Source organism: Scomber scombrus, chromosome 1 (genome assembly GCF_963691925.1).
Source record: "Scomber scombrus chromosome 1, fScoSco1.1, whole genome shotgun sequence".
In the NCBI taxonomy this organism is placed as follows: Eukaryota; Metazoa; Chordata; class Actinopteri; order Scombriformes; family Scombridae; genus Scomber; species Scomber scombrus.
The window spans coordinates 8,094,291-8,121,790 of NC_084970.1; the positions used below are offsets into that span (position 1 = coordinate 8,094,291).

Consider the following 27,500-nt stretch of genomic DNA (forward strand, 5'->3'; position numbering starts at 1 on the left):
AGCTGCAGCATCACCAGCAACGCATCAGGATTTAGTGTCCGATACCTCTCGGAAAGTGACACAATCCCAGCTAATTCTCTGAGGAGATGACAAGGTGTTAGTTGGGCTGTGTAGAGAAAAAGAGGGAGTGAAGGGTATGTTTCTGATCCTAACACAAGCTGATGTTTAAACAAGCTTTTAATTCTCGACAGTCACACGCCAGTGGAACATCCCCTTCGCTTTGCTTAGCCACTGATCAAATAATGCTAAAAAGCAGCAGGGAAAATTGAATTAGGGGTCCCTGCTGTAGCTTCGTGGTTTTTTTAAATTCTCATCTCTTCACTTCTTAGAGCAATGTTACGCTCCTTTCCTGCTTTGCTACCCTGCACTATGAGGCCACATCCTTTACATTCCTCTCGCCCCCGCCACTCCTCTCTCAGCTGCTGCCTCCAGACCTCCTGTTATTTTTCTGTTGTTTTTTTTCCCCCTCTCTGCAGAGAACCGTATTCTCCTTTGCCCTCCAAAGTCAGAGCTGGCCTCTCCCCTGATCCCCTTGATCCCTCATCAGGGAGGCCAAGTGCAATATCTCCACCACCAAATTAGCATTTTTCTCATTACCACCGCCTCTCTCCTGCTGCCTTGTCTGGGGACTCTGGCTCCTACCGACTGGAGTCGTGCCTTCCAAGGGAAGCCTGTTACCTTGTGGGGCTGTTAGCAGTGTGGAAGGATAAGTGAGCCGTAGTTACTCTAGGATAGCTTACATTACCTCATTTTACATTTTAGCTCATTCTTCTGTGTTTGATGGTGATTATTAACTGCAGTAATCCATGAAAATAAATATTGAATTGTTAAATATAATATATAACATTATCTAACGTTACATTAATCTCCAGAGACAAAAGCTCACTAGGCATTCACTATATGTTTATTCTTATATCTAATTAAGTTCAAATTAGAGAAATGGAGAATCTGCACCTTTGTAGTCATTAGTTTAATATAATTACTGTTTCTTTTGTGCTGATAGATTCTTACGTTATCATTCAATACACAAACCTTTTCAGATTGAAGTCACAATGACATTACAGGAACTAGAGCAGTGTCTGTTCAGTCTGGGCAGATTTTTTTGGCCTCTGACTGCTACTTCAACATATTGAAAAATGAATACAGTCAAATATCCTATTATACACAGATTATAGAAGTAATAGGCTAACTACTCAAATAGTAAATACGCGTTCTTTTCTCATTTCAAGTAAAATGAGGCTGCATTTTAAAATGAAATGAGGTTCAACCTAAAATGACGTGCATCGATCATATTGGGCCTTAGATCATTCCTATTTTCTGTGGCTTCAGTTTGGATTTGAGTGGATATGTTTGCTCCACAGATTTGTGCTTTGCCTGCAGTGGCACTTCACAATCGCCACAGTCTCAGAGCAGATAGATGAGACAAACTGATTTTTGAACTGCCTGTGAAAGCATTTCCTTCATTTCACATTTAGCTACAGTCATTGTGTTTTGGGCTCTGAGCACTTCCAAAACGTGGGTGACCTACACTTAACCATGTACCTGAACGCCTCCTGTGTAGACACTCGCTGTTGATCTTCTAAACATGCTGCTAACGCTACGCTTTCTGTCTAGACACAGGGTCAGAGTGTCCATCCTTGATTAAAAGCTTTGTTTTCGCCGTCTACTTTTCTCTCTTTAGAGCACTTTTCTCTGACACGTCTCGTGTCACGCCTCGTCTCTCTTCTCTCTCTGACATGCTGGAGTCAGTCAGCAGAGCCCTGAACCTCAAAGTTTATTAATATTAAATCTTTTGTCTAATTAAATGTAATATTAATTAGAAGCATTAATCAGACAAGGCAGACAAATAGTTGTAGTAGCAGGAAATAAACGTATTTGCTTTCTTTCTTTTGTGGTTCTATGGGGAATGGCATGCAACTGTTGCTTAGCAAAAGAGAACATGTATGCTAACATTTATATCATTTCAGGTAGTTGCCTTTTAGCATCTACCACATCTAACATTTCACATTTATAGCAGGTGAATATTTTATTTCTTCCTATCAAAATGAATTGTCAGACAAGATAAATAGTTCATCTCCTTTGGAGTTCAGAAGCACCACTCAGGTAAAATAAATGCTTTAATGAAGAGTTCTGACCTTTCTTTTGACTCTTTGAGAGTTTTGGAAAACTAAATGACACAAAGACATTCGTTTTTCATGTACCATTACTACTTTAACCAAATGTGATTGGATCCAGGATTTCCTAACTTTCTCATAGAATTGAACATAGATTCATCACGCTCAACAGTCATCTGTTGTTGTGCTAATGTCCAGGCAGTGAGATTTTTGTTACTCATTTTTCTGGCCAACTCCTCCGATAGTTCTCGAGGACCCAGAGTCCCACTTTGGGAACCTTTGGGGTGATGAAACGCCACATCCCCAGTCAAACAGTGCAGTGGCGTGATCAGGCTCCTGGAAGCTAATTGGCACCAACAGCTGGGTATAATCAGCACACTGTGTTATGAGGCGCTCACCGATGATGTCAATGACTTCTTTATAGAGAGACATCTGTGATTACACGATTAGAAGTCATTACTATTGTAGCCTCGAACAGTGGTTCCCAAACTGGGGCACTGGGAATTCCAGGACTCCTTGAGAGGATTCCACGAGGTCCCCTGCAAAATGAGGATTAGTTTAATTTCACAGTTATTTTACTCCATACAAGTTAACACAATGTAGGGATGTGAAAGAATGTACGGCATAATCAGTGGTTTCACTCGCTTTACAGTAAAGACACACAAGTTCACAAATCTTTCATCAAATGGCGGTTCAAAGTGAATTTCTATTTCAAGCTGAGCTCCGGGGTGTCTACATGCGGATTGAAGTAAAAGTTGGAATTGAAGTTGGAATTGGAAGAGACAAAAAATATCCTGACTGGTTGCAGTAGATTAATGAAATTTACCATTTCTGTAACGTTTCCTTACTGTGAAACCACCATTTAGTGTATTTTAACTGTTGCTGTATTTTTTTTTTTTTTAACTTTTTGCCCTAATGGATAAACATTTTCTAACTGACAAAGACTAAAAAGAAGGACTCTTAATATTGAAAGAAACCTTGTGAAGCTTCTGAAAAATCTGAGCAAATAAAGTAAAAAAAATCAAGAAGAGAAGCAGAGGCACAAACACCATGAAATGCACCAAGAATTAAAAAAAATGGGGAAATGTAAAAAAAAAGTCAAAATGGCCTACATGCAGTTATATGATCCTAACACTGTGCTTCTATGTGCATGTGTTTGTATGTGCCCACGCCAGGAAGAAAAGACATGTCATTGTTGTGTCGGTCTGTTCACGGTTTCATCTGTGTTTTTTTTTTTATCATTTTTCTTTTCAGAACAATCATGAATTGCAACCTGAGGGTGATCCAGGCTCGAGCTTTTGCTCAGAACCAACACCTACGCTACATGTGAGTAAATATTCTATCTTTGACAGCCATGTTTCCAATGCCTTCAAAAGATTTATTATGATCTGTAATACTTGACAGCGTGCAGTATATGCTATAGATGAGTTACTGTTGAGCAGAAGATGATGTCGTTGATAGAGAGTGGCTTCAGGAAAATTGTGGCGGTGCCATTACTGTCGCAACAGCCGCACATCTTAAATGAGACATCCATTATTTGCCTTGGATAATTGGATTCCTATCTGCCCCGGTTCTTTGTGCTTCAGAGCAACATGCCGAAGACGCAGTTCCATTTAGACTGCACTCGCCAAATGGACAATTTGTCCAGGAGGCCGCGCATCAGAGAGCTGGGCGAAGAGCAAAGTAATTTCTTTAACAAAGGCTGATGTGTCAGCGTATGACAGCCTGTTATTCCCCAATTTTCCAGGAGTAAACACGGTGAGGAACTCAGTCACAGTCTTTTACCTGAACACACTGCCATTTGCAATTTCCAGTTGTCGACTGAGAGGCATTTTAGTCTCTCTCTTCTACTGCAGATGACTGCTGTTAGGCTTGAATCTGTGCGTTTTGCACTGTCTGTGTGTGTGTGTGTCAGAGCGATAGCAAGTAATAGCTCATAATGGCAATATTAAAGTAAATGCAGTGTTTGTCGACTGAGTCCGTCCGAGAGACAGAGAAGAGTATACTGATTATCAGATTAACTGTACTGTGCGTTGTCTTACAAGTTGACTTTTTGTGAGCGTGTGTGTGTGTGTGTGTGTGTTTATCCCTGGCTGCACATTTTGGCTTGTGTGTGTGTGTTTGTGTAACTCTTTTAAAAAGGTGGTATTGCTCGTCTCTTCTTTTTTTAGTTGGGTGAATGAAAAAGCTAATCAAACTCATCAAGATTTAATGAAAGTTATTGAAATCCTTTCTTAGCTTTAATTTTCTCTCCTGATGATGGATTTGCTAACACATTACTGAAAACACATAAAAAGATTTTAAAGTTCTCACCTCATCCTGCTGCTTAAGATACATAATTGCTGTGCTGTCGTCAGGTGCTCAAAGTAGACTTAAAATATAGAAAAGATATAAGGAAAGATCAGAGGTGGAGGTGACGGATCCCCCTTTTTCCTTTTGTACTTACCTGTGGTGTAACACTAAATAAGAGTGCAATGTTCAGACCTCCGGTTAGCAATTAATATAAGATGATTAATAAAAGTCTTTTGATTGAGTTTTAAATAAAATAGTGTAAATTGAGTTTCAGTGCATTTAGCCTCCGCTGCATTTTCATTCTTCCGACATCAAGGCGCCCCACCCCGACAGCCAAAGACAGACCTCTATTGTGGTCTCGTTAAGGCAGGTGGACGGTTGCTAGGTGACGCTGAGGATGATGATGTCAAACAAGATTAATTATTATGCCTAAGTCTAGCCTTAGAAGACCGACCTCATTGATGTCTGTGTCAGACAGGTCTGCTCAAAGCCCCTGCGCCATCAGACGCTGAACCGGTCGCTCCTTTTGTGAGGAGAATTGAAGCTATTCTCTTCATCACACATTCAGGTCAAAACAGGCTCAATCACACGCGGTAAAGATATTATTAATCCCATGTGCCCTAAATGTGTTGACTGTAATTACAGTGACGTCCTCCCTAATTACACTCTTTTCAGTTAATATTCCTCTGCTGTGTTTTATGGCATGTGTCGTGCATGTTTTGTGCTCTTTTGATTTGTGACATTTTTTTGTGTAGCTCGCCATGCTATCAAATATTGATACGAGGTAATACTGCAATAATTCAACCAAAAAAAAAAGAAGCTTTAGCATTAACTATTCAGTGCACCATTTTAGACCTTTCCCTAAGTAAAAAACAGAATGCTGTGTAAAACATGCTAAAAAAAACAAACACAAGTGCAGCTTAAAAGCTTTAAGACTAAATCATGTACCTGCTTCATTAGAAATGAACTCAGCTATATTTCATCTATTTTTAAAGCTTTGTGTATCTACTTAAATACTCTAATCAAGGAATCAATGCTGTCATCATAGGGTGACCTCTAAGGGCACGTTATATTTTATTTGAGCCCAAAATAAACCTGATTTACAGTTTACCGTAGCCTCAGAGACGTAATAATCAGCAGGAGATTGGCGCATAAAGCTCTTTAAAAACCCCACTGTGCTGTCGATATGTCCTAAATTAAGTTTGGTGTCTTAACTCTCTGTTGAGACAACGGAGACGAGATCATCTAATTGACATGAAGGTAAATATAAATTGTGCAAGGCAATACAAATACTCCAGCGTTCAATCTGTGTCAAATACACTCATGCCACAAATATTTGATCAACACTCTGCATTAATTTGCTTGCAAGAAGCAAACATGAAATTAATGCTGTATTTACTTTTTAAACACCTAGATGATGCTTTTCTGTTGTGTTATATAAGCAGCATATCCAAGCCTGCAGCTGCTACAACTGCTGCTACCAGCAGAAGCCAGTAATCAGAGTCAGAGGTCACTGCACCCAGACACACTAGTAAAACATAACCCTAAGATGATGACAGTTCATCAGGGTAACACCACTTCATCTATATAGTATCGCCACTCGTTTACCGCCTTGCCTCTTTTCCATGACTGCCTCTGCTGTTCCAGTCTCACCTCCGAAGTGGAAACAAAGACTGTCATGGACAATCTGGGAATTAATTGATTTTCTGCATTATTCCTCTACCTCATCTTCACCACTGCACTATGCTGTTATGTTGTTACATAGGCTAGTAAAGGTGAGTGAAGGTTCTTAATAACATAACATGTCCGATAGCTCCAAAGAGAACTCCTCGCTACTGCCCAAATAAAACCGCATTTGTATACTTAAACCTGTATTTATTGACCCTTTTGTTGTGCTGTCAAGAAACACAGCATTGATATACCATCACCTTATAAAGCTGACATGGTGAACATGTTAGCAGATATTAACATATCCAGCAGACACGGAACAACATCGACATTCATTAAGAGTCGTGTTTGTGTCTGCTTGATGAATGTAAGTCCAATATTCAACCAGCTCCTGGGAAAAATACCTGGCCTTTTAGCTAAATGCTCCACTTTGATCAAAGGGAGTTGCTAACAGGGCAGGCAGCCTATAATGAGTTTATCAGAGCTCCCCCCCCCCCCCCACCCCACTAAAAACAGCTGCCTTCATATGGAAATGGAAGTGATTAGAGCCATCAAAACAGTGAAGTTGCAGGTCAGTAAACCAAAGCGGTGAACTGAAAGACATTATAAGGCTCTGTAGAGCTGCAGAGGAACACCTTTTACATTGGATTATTGGTAGAATAAAGATATTGATGAGAGCAGTTTGAAGGTTAAACCTTTTCACTCTTATTTGCTTCATTTTTTATGAATAGTCTCCAGATACATCCCATTTCACAATGTAAATATAAGTAAATATTACCATGTTCATAGTGTATGTAAACAGTTTTTTTTCCCTCAGAAGGTTGTTAGAGTAACTAGATCTCAAAAGATAGTTGGTTCAATATGGTCAGAAAAATGTGCTTGCTAATGTAACCGACAAATTATTGACTGAAAAGTTATTTTATTGATGTTAATAGAAAAACTTTTCTGTAGTCAGGCAATTTAGAAGCATCTCAGTGGGATATCTGTCTTAAAGAAGACACACTCATCAAGTAAACATATTACTGTGTTTGTCTCAGTGGCCCCAGAGCCTCAGCAGCAAATCCCTCCTCACCAATTGTTGTGGCTGGAGAAACGGATGAAACAGCATACGTACAACCTCTTAAGTACCATAATGGGACAATAAAGGAGCAAGCAGTAATATTTCGCAACATCACCAATACTGAGTGCCAGTGAGTCCACATTTAGTTCACGGGCTGCTGATATTTTAAGACTTCTAAACAAGCAGTATTGTCTATACGCCATATTTCAATGCATGCCCAACTCTCATCTCCCTGAACTACATTTAATGAGTGCTTAACTTTGTTGACTTCTAGTTGCACGCATGTGAAATAACGTACAGCCACCAAAGAGTAACGAAAATGGTTTCCTTAGCAGTTCCACGTCTTAATTTGACACAAAAGAACTTATAAGTATGTTTCCAGTGATAGCTTTTCTCATCTAGAGCTTTCATTTTATCAGAAGAATCAGTCTGTGCTAGTGCTCTAGTGTATTTTCTGCTGTTTTCCATTAAATTATACAAAAGAGCCCAATTTATGGATTGTTCATGCAGTGGACATTTTGTAATGTGACACTACAGTATATAGAGGCGTGTATAATTAGTTTAAAGAACCAGTGAGGAACGTTTATGTGTGCAGACAGACAATAAGGTCTTGGATTGATATTATTAAGACAACAGTGTTAGGCTGTTTTACATTTTGCCACTGAGCAAGTCAGTTATCAGTAGCTATTAGTGTGGGTTGGACTGGATTCTTTGGTTGCGGCCTTATTACATCACTGCTCCTGTGGCCTGGACCAGCTAAAGGGTGTAGACAGACATAATTAACTCGTTTTAATGTGACTGAGTGGGTATAATTAATATGGTTGTTTATCGTTTCTTTATCATTTCTTTCCCACCCTCTGTTTGTCCTTTACTTTTACCACAGATATATTGAAATTGCTTCAGTGGCTTGACAGAAAAAAAACATGAAAAAGGACCAGATGGCTGTTAAATATAAATGCTCATTTAGATTGTTTTACATTCAGTTGAAATATGAGCAAAGCTGATAATGATCTACTTGTTGAACAGATGACTTTCTTTTGGCTGTGTGTCTCTGTTTTTGGCATTATCAGCTACATTGTATGATGAATGCTCTAACTTCCCAGGTCCTCCTTGGTTTAGTCCAGGCAAATAGAAAGGATTCGGTAACAAAGCAAAGTAGCTCTTACCCCACAATTTCTCTCCTCGCCTACACCTTTAAGAAAATCTCCTTCAATTGTCGCTGTTTCTGCAGATGTAGCTCAGTTTTCCGCAGTCATTGTATCAAAAAATTTGTTCTCTGTGACATTTGATCGGTAGTGGGAACTCACTTCTATTGCTGAATGTGATGATGGAGATAGAAAGGACAAGAGCTCTTGTGAAACATCTTTAGATAATAGTAATTGTGTGAAAGCTTTAATCCCCCTGAGAAGGTTCTTAACTGAGGTCACACACGCACACACGCACACACACACACACACACACACACACACACACACACACACACACACACACACACACACACACACACACACACACACACACACACACACACACACACAGAGAGAGAGAGAGTCATATTTCCAACACTTGAGAGGACAACACATTCACTTACATTCATTTCATAGAGGTGTCTTTTGTTTTTTCAACCCAGTTTAAATGAAACCACGCCCACTTCCGTATGCTGAAAGCCTTGAAGGAACATCAGATGCCTTAATTGCTGGGTTCCCATGGAAACAGTGCTTATGCACAAATGCATAGTGTTACATTCATGTTTCTCACAGGGAATAATGTACAAAAACAAACTCATAAGTTATAGCCATCACATCCGTAACCCAGATACAATAGAGTAGAAAAACGTTTTCTTTACAAGTGGCAGTTTTTTATTCAGTCATTTAGGTTGTAGAAGCTCAGCACAGCTCTGGTGGATGGCACATACAGCACAATGTTTGGTAGAAGAATGCATTTCTAAACTGTTTAGGTTTTGGTTGACCTTTACTGCAGAATCATAATGCTAAAAATACAAAACATTCTAAATGTTGTGAGAAAATATAGTAAAATGATGATTGTGACCTGAACAAATAACAAAAGAACATAACATTAACTTGGAATGAATTGAAAATAGATTTCATAACAAGCTGACATAATGCATTAGGATAGCATGTATCATATTAAAATGTTAATCAATGAAAGATTGAAGATCTTTAGTAGGGACACACCCTTATGGAAACAGCATGCACCTATAAAAGGTACAAGACGGGTGTACAATTTATGTGAATAGTTTCAACCCCATTGCCAGTTTCTATCAAAAACAATGACTTTGACAGCATTAGAAAACCTGTACTTCATGAGTGATACGATTGACACAATTAACACATAGTGAATTAAGTCCCTTCATTTGCTGCCATGCAAAGTAGCTAACATTACTAAAGGCCTTTCAACTGACTGCATTCCACAGTTAGGAAATAGTATGCTAGCTAGCTTGTTCTTGTTTCAATTATGGTCTGATAAACAGTAAATTCATTGAATTCAGTGCCCCATGTCACTATTTTCCAAGCTACATATACTATAGCCTCTGTGCTGGGCTCAGCCTAGTTCATCAGAATGAATGTTTACCATTACTAAACACCAGACACCCACTGAGCATACAGTTAAGAAATAGCCGGCTAGTTAATTCTTGGTCTGATAAACAGTAAATGTATCTGCGGGAACTGTGTTAGTGCAGATTCCTTGGCAACGCAGTCGTTGAGGGTTCAGTCATATGTGCATGTGTGACCCTTGTGTGACATGACTTTTGGATAATAAATAGGTATATATGCAAATGTTTTTGTTTGTGGCAATTTGGGTTAGGGTTAGGGTTAGAGTTTGCTTGTTGAGATGAGCTGATGTCACTTTGTATGTTTTCTGTCTCCTTATTGTACAATAATATTTGTTTAATCTTCAACCTGGCAGTGTTTTGTGTATTATTTCATCTGTGTGTTAAATTTTTTTTAGACAATTTCCACGACAGCATCTCTCATATTCTGCACTCACAAAGTAATTGAACTGCTGGGCATCATCTTTTTGTACTGCTGTGGAGACTCATTTAACAGGAATCAAGTGTGTTATCTCAGCGTGGCAATGGTTACTGGGTTAGCTATTATTTATTGCTCATTTTAGCCTACTCCATTTCAGTCTTACTTGTCACAAGCGCCTGAGAAGTAATGATAGGACCTTGCTTTGCTTGGTCAGGCAGGCAGAGGAGGCATGCTGTTAAAAAATCATCACACAATGCAGGTGTTAGGGTGTGCCAGCAGTTTAAAATGTATCACTCCCTCCCAGCATCCAGTGTTTTTCTCTTCTTATGTGTACTTGGCCTTTAGCCTTTCCCGCAATCTGACCTGCTTCACTGATAGTCATATAAAGCTTGTGGCTTTGACCTTAAATGAATAGTTTGACACTTTGGGTACACAACCCACTGAGCATTAGTACATTTATTTGCTTTCTTGAGAATTTGCTGAGAAGTAGAGTTAGCTTAGCTTAGCATTAAGAGTGGAGGCAAGGAGAACCAGCGCATGTAGCTCTGTCCAAACAACAAATCAACGTACCAGCATCTCTAAAGCTTGTTATACCTGATTTGTTTAATTTGTTAAGTAATGAGATATAAAGATGACAAGTTATGGTTTTACGGGGAGTTACTGCCAGAACTATTTCTTGGCGAGGTGCAGTGACTTTCTGGAGTCTTGTCTTAAACTAAGTTTGCCAGCCCCTCTTAAAAACCACAACTTGATATATTTTACAAAATAAAATGATACAAACAAGATATCACATGTTCATTCATTAGCATTAGAATGCAGAGGAAGGTGCATTTTATTTACTTTTGAACAGAGCCAGGCTAACTGGTCCTCCATGCTTGTTATGTGAAGCTAACTGTGTCCTTGCTGTAGCTTCATATTTAGCATCCAGACAGAGAGTGGTATTGATTTTTTCATTAAGGAACGTATTTCCCAAATATCTGACTATTCCTTTCAGACTTGGTACTTGTTTCCAACATGAGGCAAGGTGACTTGTACCTGTGATTAACACTATAAAACAATAGCCAACTGCTGGTTAGGTGGAGACCTGTCAGTGTAATTCCAACAATCACTGTTCTGTTACTCCCTTTGATCCCTCCATGTGTCTGGGTGTGAATACCCAGTGTTCACACTTTGCCTCTATGACATTCAATTCACACACATTTATCCTGCACACAAAGCACCTGGTGGAAATGAAGTCTATCAACAAAGGCACCACTACAAGGTCTTCGGCTTTCAACTCATTTCTGCCACTGCTAGGTCCAGTTTTCTATTTGATGCTTCTAGTCGGCCGGGGCGTCGTGCCTCGTGCTTGTCCCCGCCTGTGTCAAATTAAAGGTCAGCGTCTGGATGGTGAGGCAACTCTTCTCTTTATTCCAGTGCAGCCGAGGGAGAGGCCCAATAAATCTGGAGGGAACGTTGTCACTGGGGAGTCGCAAAGGTCACTCCCCACAGGGAGAGGGAAGTGGAGAGACTTTCTCTCATTAAATCTTCCCGGTTATGTTTTTTTATATTTTCTTTTTTTCCTAAATGTCACTTTCATACTCGGGTCAGCTGGCTGGCTAGCCTGAAACCACCTTTAATTAGAAGTCTGATTATTCGCTGTTTACCTTGTCAAGGTTTTTAAATTCTCTGCTATCCTGTCAGTATTCCTTTAAAATAGACTTCCTTTTATTCCTCCTCCACTATGTACTTTTGAAAGACTTACTCCTGCAGTCTTGAGGTAGCCTACTCACTTCAGGCGGTGGCTGACTGGGAGATGAAACGGAAGCGGTTCACCAGATGACACCTGCAGTCTTGGTACTGATCCGGCTGGCGCTTCCACAGGCACATAAAAATAGAACAGTGATCTCCAAGGTGTAAATGAATGCTAAATCCTGTTATATTGTCTGTGTCAAGCATTTCACATTAACACTCAAGGCAGTCAGCTGAAGTTTTTACCCAGAGAGAGTACGTCCAGTGTAATGCTCGAGGTCATCTCAACCAAACGTGACTGTCTTGACTCGTCAGCCGAACTTGTGACCTTTTTCCAGTCCTGCAGTCATAATGCTACCCTGACTAAGTTAGACAGGTGCATTTGTCAAATGGGTATCAAAAATGTATTTTTTACCTGGAAAAACTGGAGGGCCCAGTTTACCACAATTGAGGTAGTTAGAAAAGTCTGGACCTAGAGAAGCTGGTGAGATCGGTGAGGAAGTAATGACAAAGATTGTATCTTAACCTACGCAAGAGCTTCATTAGAGATGCTCAATTGTACTGGAGAGCTTTTATGGTGAATTTACTATATGTAACAGTCTGAAAATGAAGCAGAGAAAGACCATCCATGTTGAACTAAATAGCCTTTATTAACAAGTACTGTACCTACTATTACTGGAGCTGTTCAGTCTGTCAGTCAGTGTCTTGGAGTGTTTACTTTCATTTTACAATGTTTGACTGCAGATTTGAACCAAAGTCGTACGATGTCTGTTTATGATTAAACACCTTTTGAGGTACAGATATAGAGTGAAACCCAGCTGATCTTTTTTGATAGACAGCACACATTAACATCTCTAACATTATCAGGTAATTACACTTCCCGAAATCGTAATCCATCAGTGAGATTAATTACTCACAGAAATTCTTGTCATTTACGATTACTACTACTTTATTCAAAATCTACTACTATTCTCCCAAGGGGAGAATATTTCTATCTCTCTGTTAGGATTTCTGAAATTACACTAATATAGAATACATTAAAATATATTTTTAGCTGCGTATTCGAATCTGTAATGGTGAATCTAGTAGTGTGGGCTAACTTAAATGTTTTCTTCTGTGGGAGTCATCACATGACTTTTGATCCCTTAAGAAATGCATAGCCGCTGTTTATTTCTCCTCATCCTGTCTTTTCTCAATTTAGCATTGCTCTGGAGGAGGGGTTCCTCCTACACTCAGGCTGTACCCTTTAGAGACCAACTCCGTTCATTCCAGTGAGCTTCTTTTTCCATCAGATAATACAAATGCATGATTAAGTTGGGTGCACACTCTATAGTATATACAGTACAGGTGCTGGATGCACATAGTTGCATTTGCATTGCCTAGCAGAATCCATCCTTGAATCAACAGTAATTCAGCTGCGTTCACGGAGAATGGTTCCTGCCACTGTGCTCTGTGTGGGCGCTTTCCGAGTGTTAAATTGGAAGTTGGCGTTGCTCCGCGGGTAAAGGTTGTGTGGACCTGATTCCCTCCCACAGGCCGGCCTGCTGCTTTGCTCTGCCAGGCCTGAAGCCATGTGACTGCTAGAGATAGCTGATGGGGAGGTGAAGGGTACTTCAGGATCTCCCTCTAACATTAGATTCCGTAGTAGACCGCCCCCGCCATTTTTCAAAACCTCACCACCCACAATGCACCACATGAAATCACTCTTCAGTGTGGGAAACAGACCATAGGACGTGCTGTTTCTGCTATAGCAGGTAAACGTAACTGGTGTTTGATAATGCAGACAGTTTAGCTCTCTGGTTGCCATTATGCAGCAGGGGTAATGTGTTTTTCCGTTAGGGGAAAAAAAGGGACTTTCTGATGAAAAAAAACTCAGCAACTCACTAACAGATTAGACGTGCCAGTTAAACAGGGCATATAGCAAGCCTTATTTCCCAGACGTAGATGTTTGGGAGAGCAAACAGGCAGTTCAAATTGAATCAGCACATTCATAAATTCATACTGAGTTCAAATTTACATTCCGTCCTTATGCTCTGGTGCTTGGATGTGCATGTGGTTAATCTCACTGTAAACACTAACACGGAGGCTTGCTACCCTCTGATAGTAGTGTCATGGAGCATGGTATCTGCTGGCTGTGTGGACTGCAGGGAGAAACGCTCCGCTGCTCACCGGCCGACTATCTGCCACGGCTTGACCAGTGGGACTCTCGCTGGTTGTGAATGGAGCACATCAGTCCATGGTCTGGAGCTATAGTGGTTGTATTTATCTATAGAATGAGCTCTGAGGCCAGGCAGAGATTGTACACAACTTAGATTGGATAGTGTTCAGGGAGTAAAGCTCAGAATACAGCAAGGTTGTAAAGCGTGTTGGCATGCCCACCCTAATACATATACTTCAAATTATACTTCATCTCGTCTAACCCTAATCCATAGGCGTGAGGTTTTCTTATGAAATTACTGCTGTCTATCCTCAGGTCCAAGTTGGAACATATTAGGGCTTTTACCGTGTGGGCGTGATGTGTCTGTAGTCTGTATTCTGCAGATAGATAATTAATTTAGCACACTCATAGTATAACTTGATATGTGTTAGTCTGTCACTATTGTTAGAAATTCTTAGTTGCTAGCCACAAAATAGACACAAGTGGTTCCTTCCTATTTCCTTTTGGATTTAGACAATAAATTGCAACATTTGTTCCAGACACAGGAACATTTTTTATATTGTATTGTGGTTGTTCAAATAAAGACTTTTTTCGGGGAGAAATTGTTCAATAACTACTCATGTAAAAGATAAATGAGTTTTATACTCAAATCCACCCTACACCAGTATAATATGCAGTGATTGTCTGCTGTCTGCCCAGAATGAACTAAACAAGTGACTTTTAAAGGAAGTTGAACATCTAGCAAAATAAAAAGACCCTGATATTTTTCTCAGTAGTTAGCTGACCTAACCTTCTCTTGCGACACGATAAGATTTGTACTTGAGGTGCAGAATAGTGCCATAAGATGTTAAAGATAGAGTTAGTCATTCTGAAGAAAGACAGAAGAAGAAGAAAGAAGTTGACATTTGAACTTAACACACAAACACATATACCACTCCTTTTGTTCTCCTTCAGATGCTCTGCCCCCTCACATTCATGGCATTCACGCGCATTGCCATGGCGACAACCAAAAGTGAAATATGGTGGAAACCAGAGCTATGTGTCAGTTGCAGTCACTTCTGTTTCCCTCAAACATTATCACGAGTGTGAAAAATAAAAAGACAGCGGCTGGACAAACTAGCTTCACCAGGCTGACTGACAGCAGAAATTTACTGAAGCAAAATAGATGGGATGTTGGCTCCACAGGAAGAAATCGACAGTGTTTGTATTTATTGATTCATTGATGCAGTTCAGTAAGTCCAAAACATATACAGCTGGATATTTCTGTGATTTAAACAGCTGCCTGCTCAGATTACGCTCCACTAAACATGACAGCAACAGACTTGGAGTGGGGGGTCTGTATTGAACAAGCTTTCTCCAGAATCACTGACTCTACCTTTAGTGGATAATCTTGTGTTTTAAAAACTAGATCTTATTTTCATCAGTTTGGCCATCCTTTTTTATTGGTTTTGACAACACTCTTCACCAAATTACTTGAGATTCATATCTGGGAACACAACATTTCTAAAATTAAATATGATAGCATAAAAAAACACGATGAATACTCGCCAACAGTTGAACCATATCATTTACTTAATTTTGAGGTAAAAAAAATAAAGTAAGCACAAATTTAATGTCACTAATATCTTTTCTTGGAAAGTTTGCACAGCTGCACAGCTACAGCATACAGTAGTTCAACGTTGACCCAAACGTTCTGTCAGGAAACTGAAGATAATTCTACTGTTTGCCTTTGTTTTCTCTTCCACATAGGTCTAGATAACTAGGGGGTTTGTTTAAAGCTGATATGACCACTTGTGTTTCTTGCACTGCTCAGAACAAAACTACTTCAGTGAGTACAGTGAGACTGCTGAAGCAATGTCCAAACCTTTGAAAATAAGATCCAAGCCATAGGAAACTGCAATCCTTTAATAAGCTCAAGATTTATTGCTGTGGGTTTGTTTCGGGGGACTGTTTCTACCTTGTTTTGCTCAAAATTCACTTAATGCATTTTTAAGGCCAAATTACTAGATGGAAATAAGCTACCAGTGTGTATTTAAGTGTGTGCGTTTCTCAGTGTTGCTTTGTAGTTTTAATTACTCTTCTAGCTTCACTCAGTCAACGTCCTGACAAATTGATGTGGGAGTGATGTATGGCTATGAAATGCCCGGGCATATTTTGCATGAACATTGTATAGCAATGCATTGCTCATGAAGCGCTGTCCTCTAATGACTGTTATATGACACAGAGTCAAATTTTGATAGGAGATTGCAGGACTGAGCTAATGAGAGAAAATCGCAGAGAGAAGAAACCTGATCAAAAGACACAGAGAGACAGAGAGAGGCTCTAACCAATCCTGGAAAGTGGGTGACAAAAAGAAGGGTGTGAAAGAAGACAGGAGACAGACAGAGAAAGAGAGATGGGAAAGTCAGAAATAGAAACTGTGAGACATTGGCTGCTGAAGATAACGACAGGGAGAGCGAGCAAGAGAAATTAGGTATGAAAGCACTACTAAGAGAGAAGGAGGCCTTCACCTCGAGGCCCATTCTGAGAGACAGAGTAGCTGGGCCGTGCGGGCGATCTTTACATCCATAATCACAGCAATCTAACAGAGCCTAATGCTTTATGACGGCTGTGCTGGTCCTGAGACGGCGGTGGGTGGTTGTGGGTCGTGGTGAGCCACAGGAATAATGGCCTCAGTTAATCTGCAGTGCAGGACATTCAGTCTCAAGGGAGGCCATGTCAACTGGCGTCACTGGATCGATAGCGATTGTAACACTGAGCTTTCTCCTACCGCCTCAAGTTCAAACCTCCCACCGACAGTTCACTGCATCCTCACCTTGCTGCCTTTGCTTTCCTGATGTCGCTTTTGATCTGTTGAGTGTTGAGGAACCAAAGGGAGGAAGAAAAAAAAAATGATCGAGGCGAGACAACATATTCTTTACCTGAGTTGACAGAGCAGCTAAAAATAGTTGCTTTCATCTCAGTGAAGGATTGGTTTTAGGCAGTGTGCAAGAGCTTGTCTGCGGTGCTCCGTCCTCTTAGCCAAGATGCTGGAGTGCTTTCAAGTTGCGGTGTAGGGGTCGAACATGCAGTGTCATCATGCTCCACTCTCCCAGTGTTAGCTAGCTGTGTGTCTGTCAGTGCCTGAGACTAAATGCTGGAGCAGCAGCAGCAGCAACAGCAACAGCAACAGCAGCTTTTCTTTGAGGCAGCCAAATCCCGCAGGCCAGATGAGGTTCTCTGATTCCTGAGGCAGCACTTTTCCCTGGCCTCCCTTCTTCCCTCCTCTCTCTGCTCCTCCCTCAGCGCTCACCACTCACTCAGCAACCTGTGAGCTGACAGACAGTTGTCTGGCTGAGGCCTGACATTCGGTGTACACAGAGCCAAGCCCTCCGACACAGATGATGTCAATCAAACGACACTGGTGAGAAACCCCTCAGATATGTTTGGACAATGGGATGAGGATTTCAGCAGTGCAGATTGCTGTTTACTGTGCCACAAGGGGCTGAGGATCGGGCCTTTTCTCCCCAGCCTTGTGGCTCCGCCGCCTGGCCTCTGAATGGAGCCTCTGGCCTCTAGCACACTGTTGCTGTGTGGTGCTGTGTGAGTGTGGCGGAGGGCTGATTTCCCTGTGACAGAGACAGATAGAGGAGACCGACTATGATAATGTGAAAAAGGAAATACGTTTTCTTTTCCCCCTGTGTATCCAGGGAGGATGATAAGATGGCTGTTTGGAGCAGTGGAGTTGCAGTCTGTTTTTCGTCTTCACACTACTGCTCTGAAGATTCACAGAAATCACAGATTTCAGCTTTAATGATGCAAAGTGCAAAAAAATAATTTGTTCTTAATAGAGGTAAAATAATCTATTGTTTAGTTAATGATGGAAAATTAATTCAGAACACATTTGGTAATCAATCGATCCTTGAAGTGATTTATTTCTAACAACTTTATTTGCTGCTTATGTGATAATTATCTTTAATATCTTTGGGTTTGTGACTTTTAGTAGAACAAAACAAACAATCTGCAGATGGCACCTTGGGCTTTAGAAAATTAGAACAGGCATTCACTATCTTCAGACATTTTATACACTGAATAATTGATTAATTAAGAAGATAATTGGCAGCTAAATTGATAGTGGAAATAAGCGATAGTTGCAGTCCTGAGTCCTTGAATTTCACAGTTTCAGTAATGATCTTACTGTGCAACATGCCATATTAAAAGGTGTTTTTGCAAATTGTTTATGGTTGATTAGTAGTAGCGTGTGTGTATGTTATCATAATGACAACATTTAAAATGCGATAAAGAGGAGTGTGTCCTCAAAGCCTGCAGAGCGTGTACAGATTATTGAGAACCCACATCAAACAGTTTTACAGTCTAGATGGCTATTGATGTTCAAACTAGCTTGTACATTTCAGAGAAAAAAACCCTGCATTTGAGTTTGATATCCCGGACACTGAGATGAGATAGCTCGAGTGAGTGATAATTTTCAGAGGTGCTAACTCCCTGCCTCTCTCCAAATGGCTAAAAGACTCTGAAGTGATGTTAGCAATCACAGCTTAAGACTCACTGAACCCTTTGATAATCAGGAGAGCCTTCTCTCATAAATGTCATCATCAGTGCTACACACACACACACACACACACACACACACACACACACACACACACACACACACACACACACACACACACACACACACACACACACACACACACACACACACACACACACACACACACACACACATATGCACACACAACCTCTGTGCTGTCAATATCTTTGTCCACATCAGACCTTTTTAATTCATTTCATTTGCTTTACTTCTGTGTTCTGATTTTATTTTATTTTATTTTTTTTTCAAAAACGAGAGCTACGAGAGCATGCCTAAATACACAAACTCAGAAAAAAAAAAGATAAAGATGTGAGTGAAAGCAGATTTGCTTCAATTCAATTCAGCCGTGATTAGAATTTTTATTTCATACACTGAATCAGAAATGCCTTTGAAAAAAATGGCTTCTGAACAAACAGCATTAAAGATGGTGGGTGATGAACTGTATAACTTTTTAGTTGGTCCCTAAGGAGGATGAATTTTTATCTAAAATGCTGTTGACTGCTTGTTGTTTGCCTCAATTCTGGCGTCAATGTCATATTTTGTATTTTTAGTAACTGTATGGATGCTTGTCGCTGTAAATAAAACAGCAAATACTGTAGCTTCAGTAAGCAGGAGGAGTGGGGCCCATCTGAAATAACGTTAACATTCTCTGCTACTGCTAGTGTGACTTAGCTTTATATTGTGTTAGCCTTGTGTTGACTGCTGCTATTTTAAACTTTAAACATAGTGCACAACTTCTCAAATGAGTAGTGAGGTTTGAGGTGCCACCAGCACATTTTATGAAGTGTGCTAATGCATGATAAAAGTTTAACACAGTGTTATATGTAATAGTCCTTACATTTTTTCAGTGTGGATGGCTTGAAGCAGATAGTTGATTGGGGAACGTAGCTAGCTAGCATGAAAGGACACACTGAACCACATTAGAAGTGGAAGTTATAACCAGTTTGCTGATTGATTAGAATAATTCAGTTCAGTTGAAATATTCTAAGTCGCTGACTATGAAGTTGTTTTTTTTCTAAACTATGCTATCACGTAGCTATCTTTGTAGCTATCACCTACTTTAGCTAGGCCTTTACAAGCACTGTTTATAAGGTAGCCTAAATAGCTTAGCAGCCTTCTATTAGCTACACGGTTATCACTTCATAATAGTTTTGTGATTTTGCAGCTTTTTACTAATCTTTTAAGCAGGCAGTAACATACTGTGTATCATGGCTGAGCGGCTGACAAAAGTGCTCAGTCACTAGCGATGGGAGATCCACTGCTAAAAGCTACTGATTCAGTCAACAACTATGGTGATGTCTGGATTCAGTAGGCTATAATCAGGTCAGTTGGAAGATTCAGTGTTAAAGATTTGTTTGTGCTGAACGCATCTGACACACATACACTAGAGACACAGGCGTGCAGAGACAGGCCTATTTGCAAAGATCAGTCTTTGACAGCTATATCAATTTTTTTTCTGAATTTCATTCAACACAGATGCAAATCTGAGGCTGTGTATCATTGAAGCTGAAGCTCTGAATCTTATCTGTTTTTTTTTTTACCACTTTGATGTGAGTTTCACTGGAAAATATAGATTTGTTGTTGTTGTAACATATATGCATACATTTACATGTTACAAATAAACTCACTCAGGACATGTGTATGAGGACCAGTCCTCTGCATCTCTGGACGATCTGCTCTGTCTTCATTCAGCTTTTGATGCTGAACCAAATCTTCCAGGTGCAGATTTAATGCAAACCATTCAGCTCTGGCTGTAATTAAATCTGTTCTGCTAATGATACAATTAAATCTGAAGAAGTTAAAGAAAGGCTATGGCACTTTAATTAAGTCATGTCAGTGGAGAGTAAAACATTGGCATAGCCCTTCCTGGCTTCACAGTTGGCTTATTGGCTAACTCAGACTGAAGAGGATTGCTCTGGCCTCTGGTTTGAATGGTGTTCCTGTGTGATAATACACACCAGCTTCGCAGTCCCTCCTACACAGCTTGAAGCCTCTTGCTTCCACGCTCTTTTCCACTAATCCTATAGATGCTCAACACATTCATTCCTTTTTTTAATTTTTATTTTTTTGACTGTCCTCTGTTTGACACCATGAATGCTCTGTTATGGCTTACACTATACAAGAAAAAGAAAAAATAGGTCACTATAATATATGACATTAGATACTGAATGGATCTTTTCTCCTAATTTCCTGTTTTCATTAATTCCTCAAGAAATTCACCCAAAAGGAGAAGAAGCACAAATGTGACCTGCATGTTTTAAAGATTTATTAACTGCTTTTAGTGAAGGAAAATAACAGAAATGGAGGTTACAGATTTAAAAAGTGTGGTTTTGCACCAAACTCACAATATTTGGCTTATTAAATCAACTCAGACATTGATTCTGCACTTGTTCAAAAATCATTTTGTAGTTTTTCGGGTTCTTTTGGAAAATGAACAAAATTACAGATTTCAGATCAATTTCTATTTCTGTTACCTTGTGGTCTCTCAGTGTGGTCCCTTACTTTCCCTCCCTCTTTCTCTTTCTCTTAGCTTCCTCTAAATCGAATAACCCATTAGTGAGCTCATAGTTATCTGTGAGGTTGTTGCATTTCGTGGCACAGAAAATCAACTTAGCCAAGCCACACAAATTATGCCTAATAAGGTATTTGGCAGAGTGCTAGCCAATGACCTAGGGGCTGCTGGGAGGCTGTGCTGTCTGAGCTGTCTTCACCGGGCCCGGTTCTGCATGGCCCCTGGCCGTCTGTCTCCAGTGGGGTGATGGGAATTAAGATCTGGCAGCCCCGGCTGGGTCAAGGTGGCTTCCTGCTGTCTGAGACTCGCAGGGATGCCCGGCTCAATGCCAGCCACGTCACCCCTGCCAGTTTAACAGTACCATCTGCCCCTGCTCCTCCTTCCGCTCAGCCAGCCTCGTCAAAACAAGTCAAGATGGCAGCCCCAGGTGTCTGTGTATGACAGCTACGGCAGAGGGGATGCTGGGAGTTGCTGAGAGCTGCTGTGCGGTAGTGGCAATCATCCAGGCAGGCCCAGGCTGATGTTTTACCATATAAACACCTCAACACCTTCTCAGCTGCGAGACAGCAATGTATCAACCTGCTGCCCCTCCAACAGACAGATCCCTGGTTGGGGATTACAACTTAGCTTTGGATCAGCTCAAAGGGCTGGCACACTGCCTGCACTCTTCAACTTGGGGGTAGCCACAGTTTGATTTCTAAGCTGCTGTTTGTCTGTTACAGTGTTCCTGTTTCCTGGTGTTTAAAATATTAAGCCCTGAAAAAACCTCAATGATCTCTGGTCTTAAACTAGCAGATCTCAAGCTGGGAAGTGTAAACCTTCAATCCATGATGAGATAACTCTGGAGCTCCTGTGACATGGTGACACAACCAGACGATTCATATATATATATATATATATATATATATATATATATATATATATATATATATATATATATACATATATAATTTGTAAAAATGCATCAATGTAAATATTTATTTGTGGCACTACAACTAATTTTTATTTAGCATTATATATTCTTGTAGCAAAACACCACCGTGGTGTAAAATGGTTAATATTATGTATGTTTCTTTCATAGCTGTTTAATAGTTCAATCCTCCCATGGACTATATTTAATAGGGAGCATGCTAAACATGAACCATATGGTTTACTTTAATGCTGCGATCCCACCAGGCACATGTATGCCACCTTCTAGCTCCAACATGGTTTTGTTCCATCCTCCACATGGCGGCCTACCCCCAGGGGGGCCCTTACAGAAGCAGAGCGTTTTGACTGCCAGCAAGCCATCCGCCTTTTAAATTCATCTGCGCTGTTACTACATAATTACAACAGCCTAGACAAAGCAAAATGTGTACCTCTAGGCTACTGTAAGTACTGCAGTAGCAGCGAAACTAAACGTCTCAATTTTGTTGGTTTGCTCAGATTTTGTGGATTTGGTCATTTTCCTTCCATTCCTTGGAGTCAGCACGGAGTATTTATTTTGAAAATTGACTGGATGCTCTATGCTGTTTCTGTGTTTGACTTCCTGCCCAGCTCGATCTGCTCTGTGCAGCTTGACGCGGCTTCTGTTGAAAATAGACTAGGAGTGTATGTCTAGTGGAGCGGACCAGAAAACGGGCCTTGGTGCGCCTGGTGGGATCGCAAGCATTGACTAGAGTGGTGGCAATCAGCTACGGCAGAAATGTCAGAGAACTTAATACAGATGCGCCTGGTGGGATCAAGCCGTAGGGCTCATAGCTGGCTCCGGTTGAGGGATTCATTTACTAAGAAACTGCATTCAGATTAGATTAAATTAATTTGTCTGGCGTGAGAATACAATAGTGGTAGTGCCGTTTAATTAACACTGTGTATTTTATCCAGTTTGACCATTGTGAACCACTGCACCAGACAATTAAGAAGAAGAGGAAAATGAAATAAGTCATATTTAATTTGAATTAAATAAGTAATATAATCCATAATAGGTCATTAATACAGCTGTTAGCTTTCATTACCTGAACAGGTGGAAATCAATATGCCTTTTACTACACTGAGTGAAATTGATACATCTCTTCCATTATGACCTGGCACAAGATGCATTATGCACAGTACAGTATCACTTCTTTTAACAATTGCATGCGCTGAATAATAATAGTTTTTTTTTTTTTTTGTCTTAGACCTTGTAATAAATCTTGTAGTAAACTAAAATACTACTTTTTTTTTCTTTGTAAAGTAAAACTTCAATAAATGATACATGGTGTGTGAAAGCAGGCATTCACCCTTGTGTCGCTCAAGTATCTAGAGAGAAATGGATCAGTTCACTCGCCTTTAACTATCACTGTAGATTTTTACCCCAAATTTCTTCTTGTCATTGCTTAAAGATTAATGTTTTCCCACAGAGTTTTGGCATATTTACGGTAATTAGCTATTGAGGTGGTATGAACAATGAAAGTAGGTAGCTGCCTCCATATTTGCATTAAACAATCTTAATAGTTGTAAAGCTGTAATACATTAATATATATACATATTATGAGCACAACGGTTCAAAATCTTCACCAAACTTTAACCAAGTGACCTTCACCTAATTTGAAGAAAGTGCAGTTGGTTGTGCAGTTTGCTTCATAATGACTATATTTGTGGATATTTATGTTTATTACTTTTTCATTATTCAGTTTGCAGTTTCATGACTGATCTTCTGCATACTGCATTGTGTCCTTAATGTGTTTTCTCAGACATTATCAGGGAGAGAAAATGCAACATTTTGACATATAATAGAGATAATAATAAATTATAATTAAAAATATAAAATAATTAAAAGTGGTTGCCAAAGTCGTGAATAAGTAAATTATCCTCAAAACTTGTGAAATAATTGTGTTAATACTGAATTGTCAGGTTTATAACTTCCAGTCATAACTTAAAGTAAAACAGTTCAAAAGAATAATGATAAATAACCTTATTCTTGTGATAGTTCTGCTTTTTTAGTCTGCACAAAGGGGGGTGTGAAGTTGACAGCTTCAGGTGTGAGATAAAAAGGCTGAACCGCTGCCGTAAAATGCTAAATTTCCTCACAGGTGATGTCATCATTGTCTGCTCTTTTCATCTCACATCCCTTCCGTCTTTCACCCTTCTTCCCGTCGAGCTCAGGTGGAGTTTAAACCCTGCGCACCTGAGTCAATGTGATTAGCTCCACTTCCCGTCATCTATAAACCATCGCTCATTACCGGGAAACGCTGAGGAGAGACGCCACTTGGTCAAAGCCGTCTTGATGTGTGATGCATGGCAAGGTGATGGTGTTATTGTTGCAGCAGTGCAGTGTGATGAAAGGATAAATGGATCCTCCAGGCTAATGGAGGGAGGCGGCCCAACCTGCAGCCCACTGAGTGGAGCCAGCTGTAACTGAACTGGGAGGAATCTCTCCGGCTGGGCGGCAGAGCTGTTTTTCATGTTCTGAATGTCGCCGGGCTCATTTCTGCTGCCGAGAGCGGGAATGATTTGGATGTCACCTGCTAGGGTTATGTTTCTGAAACATGAGGTCCTTCCACCTGAATTTATCATTGTCATTCAGCTCACAGTCTCTGTGCCTCACTCCCTCTGCAGAGAGGCTGCCGGCTGTGCAGATGTTAGACATGACAACACGCGATGAGCTGACAAACAGCTGCTGTTCACCAAACCTCTGCCTAAATTTGATTTTTTATAATTTAAAAAAAAATCTACTCTTATTATCCTTTTATGACCAATTCTCAGTATTATTGTGGGAGCTGGTCAAGTAATTACTTCCAACTGACTGCCTCTGGAATATTATTCGTTTAGATGCAGTTCCTTGGTGAGTTTTGCAAAAATACCTCCTGTTGGATTAATATGATTATTTCTTTTAAATAGAATTCCAGGAGTGCAGCCTTACTTAAAATACCTTACAGTGTCTCATTTTCAGTCAGCTGTGTGTTTCTCACAGTGGTTTAAATTAACACTACCGCTACCTACAGTGCCTCCGCTTGTGACGTTTCATTTTAATTTTATCAGTTGTCCATCAACTTTAACCTCAGTGTCAAGCCTCCCTAACCTGAGCTCCCCCCCTTATAATTTAATGTGAATGCAGTCGCTGTCAAGGTGCAGGTGGCAGCCTTAACTTTAAGATAACAACACATTATGTGAGGTTGCTTAGACAGTAAATCTTCATTCCCCAACACTCTTACCTGCATTTCCATAAATTTGCATCATTGTTGTGTTAGTAAGTAGGGCATTGGAAAGTTGAGTGTCCTTGAGGCCAGTGTTTTTGAGCTGTCAAGGAGAAACTGCTCTTCGGATTTAGCTCTTTTTTTTCCTTTTTCTTCTTTTTTTTTAATGAATCAGGAAGAAGAGACAGTCCTCATTTCATGCATCAGATTCTACTTGAAGGCGCTAAAGCATGCCCACTTGACATCCTTGGGTCACTGTTTTTCTAGCTGTCTTGCTCTTGCATGTTATATGCAGTTAACAAGCTATTTGAATGCCATATATTGTAAGACGTGTGCACTGAGCAGATGCTTTTGAAAAACACAAATACGCTTTCTGGCATCACTATAGGACCAATCTAATATTGAAAGCCACTTGAGCCTGGAATAAATACGGCTACCTCGTGAAGAAATGTGCAGTGTCCTTCATGACCCACACCTTTATATAATGACTAACATCTTATTTATGTGATGTCTGTCTGTCTGTCTGGCTGCGTCTCTCAGTCTGAAATCCGTGTTTTGTTTCCCGGAACTGCTTCAATAAATCTAATTAAAAAACTCAGTATTTCAGTATTTGCTGCAGTTGGTCTTCTGGTTTCCACAGTAACCGACACACACACATGGGATCTTGAGATGCACACTGAGAGGCTAAACTTCACTACAGCCATAGAAAGAAAGCTTCTTTTGAAATTAATGAAAGCTTCTACATTACTACAAAGTGCTGGCAGTATGCTGTGCTGGTAATGTGCTACACTGACACTACATTTCTGACCAAGCACAAGCCTCAACAGTTGATGCATGCATTCATCATTTACAGTACTTTTAAATAACTAGATAGAAGTTGCTGTTAGTGTATTGATGATGTACACACGTCATAAAATGAAGACAGGCTTTTATATCCATTTTACTAAAACTGACATTTTTCAGAATGATAGACTCCAGAAAGGTGGATCATTTGTAAGCTATTGCTGTATTTTATATTAGTTTAGAATTTGGAATATCCTCTCTAAAAGAAAAACTAAGTTTGCACTACTAAATACAGCAGTGAATTTAAGTAGGCTACACTATAATTACTAGTCCTTTATTAATAGTATTTTTTCATTTTTTATCTACTTTCTTCTTCTATTTAATAACTTTTCAGATGGAAAATTGAACTTATTATCTGTCATGACTGGTAATTTATTCTACATCAAACACAAACATGATGAACATATAAAATATGACGCACTGTTTTTGGATTAAACTCAAAAGTTATGAAGTAGGAAAGTCTTGCTTCAATACATCAACTTCTCTACTTGACTGTTTTGAGTGAAATAGCAGACAGAAAAACTTAACAACTAGCTAGTGAAAATTGCTAAAAGCATTTAGCAGCTGAAGAACCAGATATTGTAGATGAAATTAAAAAAAACCCCCAGAGCTTTAAGGAAAATAAATACTAGACCTTCTGTACAGATCCAGGTGGACAGAAACATGACCCCAAATAAATGCTAATGTTGCTTGTATCTGCTGGATGTGTAAATAAGCACATTTTAGCTAAGTTTACCATTTTAGCTTAAAATGTGATACTATGTTATTACTGTAATCACACCAGTTTCCACTCCCCCCAAGTGGTCAAAAATCAGCTATTACAAATTTAAGTAGGTTTTTCTGATGAGACTTTGGTACCTTTATGTAAGCAGCATTTTAATTGCATGATTTTTAATTCCTGTGGTGTAATTCCACAGTGTGATGTTGCTATTTTTTATTCCCATCATCACATTTATGTCCTAATACCCAATCACGTAATAACTTGCCAATAAAGTGTTAAAATTTCTGAACCGATAACGTAAAAATGTTTTACGTTATTGGCTGGTTATTGTTCCTTATTACGTTATTGACTGCTACAGACCATATGTTTACTGATATATACAGATAGAAACAGATGAAAGGAACATTAGCATGTCCACCCAGGTGTCATTTTTTAAATCACTGCCGATCAGAGATGGAGCCGATAAATACCTGTGATTACTGCAGTCACCCTTTTCCACTCAAGAAAAAAACAGATGTTAGTGGGTATTAGTGGGTTTTTTGTCAGTGGGAAAGGGGCTTGAGTTACCCCCCAACGACAAACAAAGCTACAAAATTAGATTTCTCCAAGCCAGTCCTCTTGAGGAAGTGTATTATTAGTTCAGCAACTCTGCAGTGAAAACTT

The 27,500-nt window shown here is 39.8% G+C and overlaps 1 protein-coding gene across 5 annotated transcripts in view; it reads left to right on the plus strand.

Annotated features, from left to right (window-relative positions):
* The window catches only part of ntrk3b (neurotrophic tyrosine kinase, receptor, type 3b), a 180,625-nt gene that overhangs the window by 39,468 nt on the left and 113,657 nt on the right, over nt 1-27,500 (plus strand). For all 5 annotated transcript variants that reach the window (XM_062441058.1, XM_062441110.1, XM_062441082.1 and 2 more), the window contains exon 3: nt 3,369-3,440. In XM_062441058.1, coding sequence (XP_062297042.1) covers nt 3,369-3,440 — 72 coding nt within the window. The remainder of the gene's footprint in view (nt 1-3,368; nt 3,441-27,500) is intronic.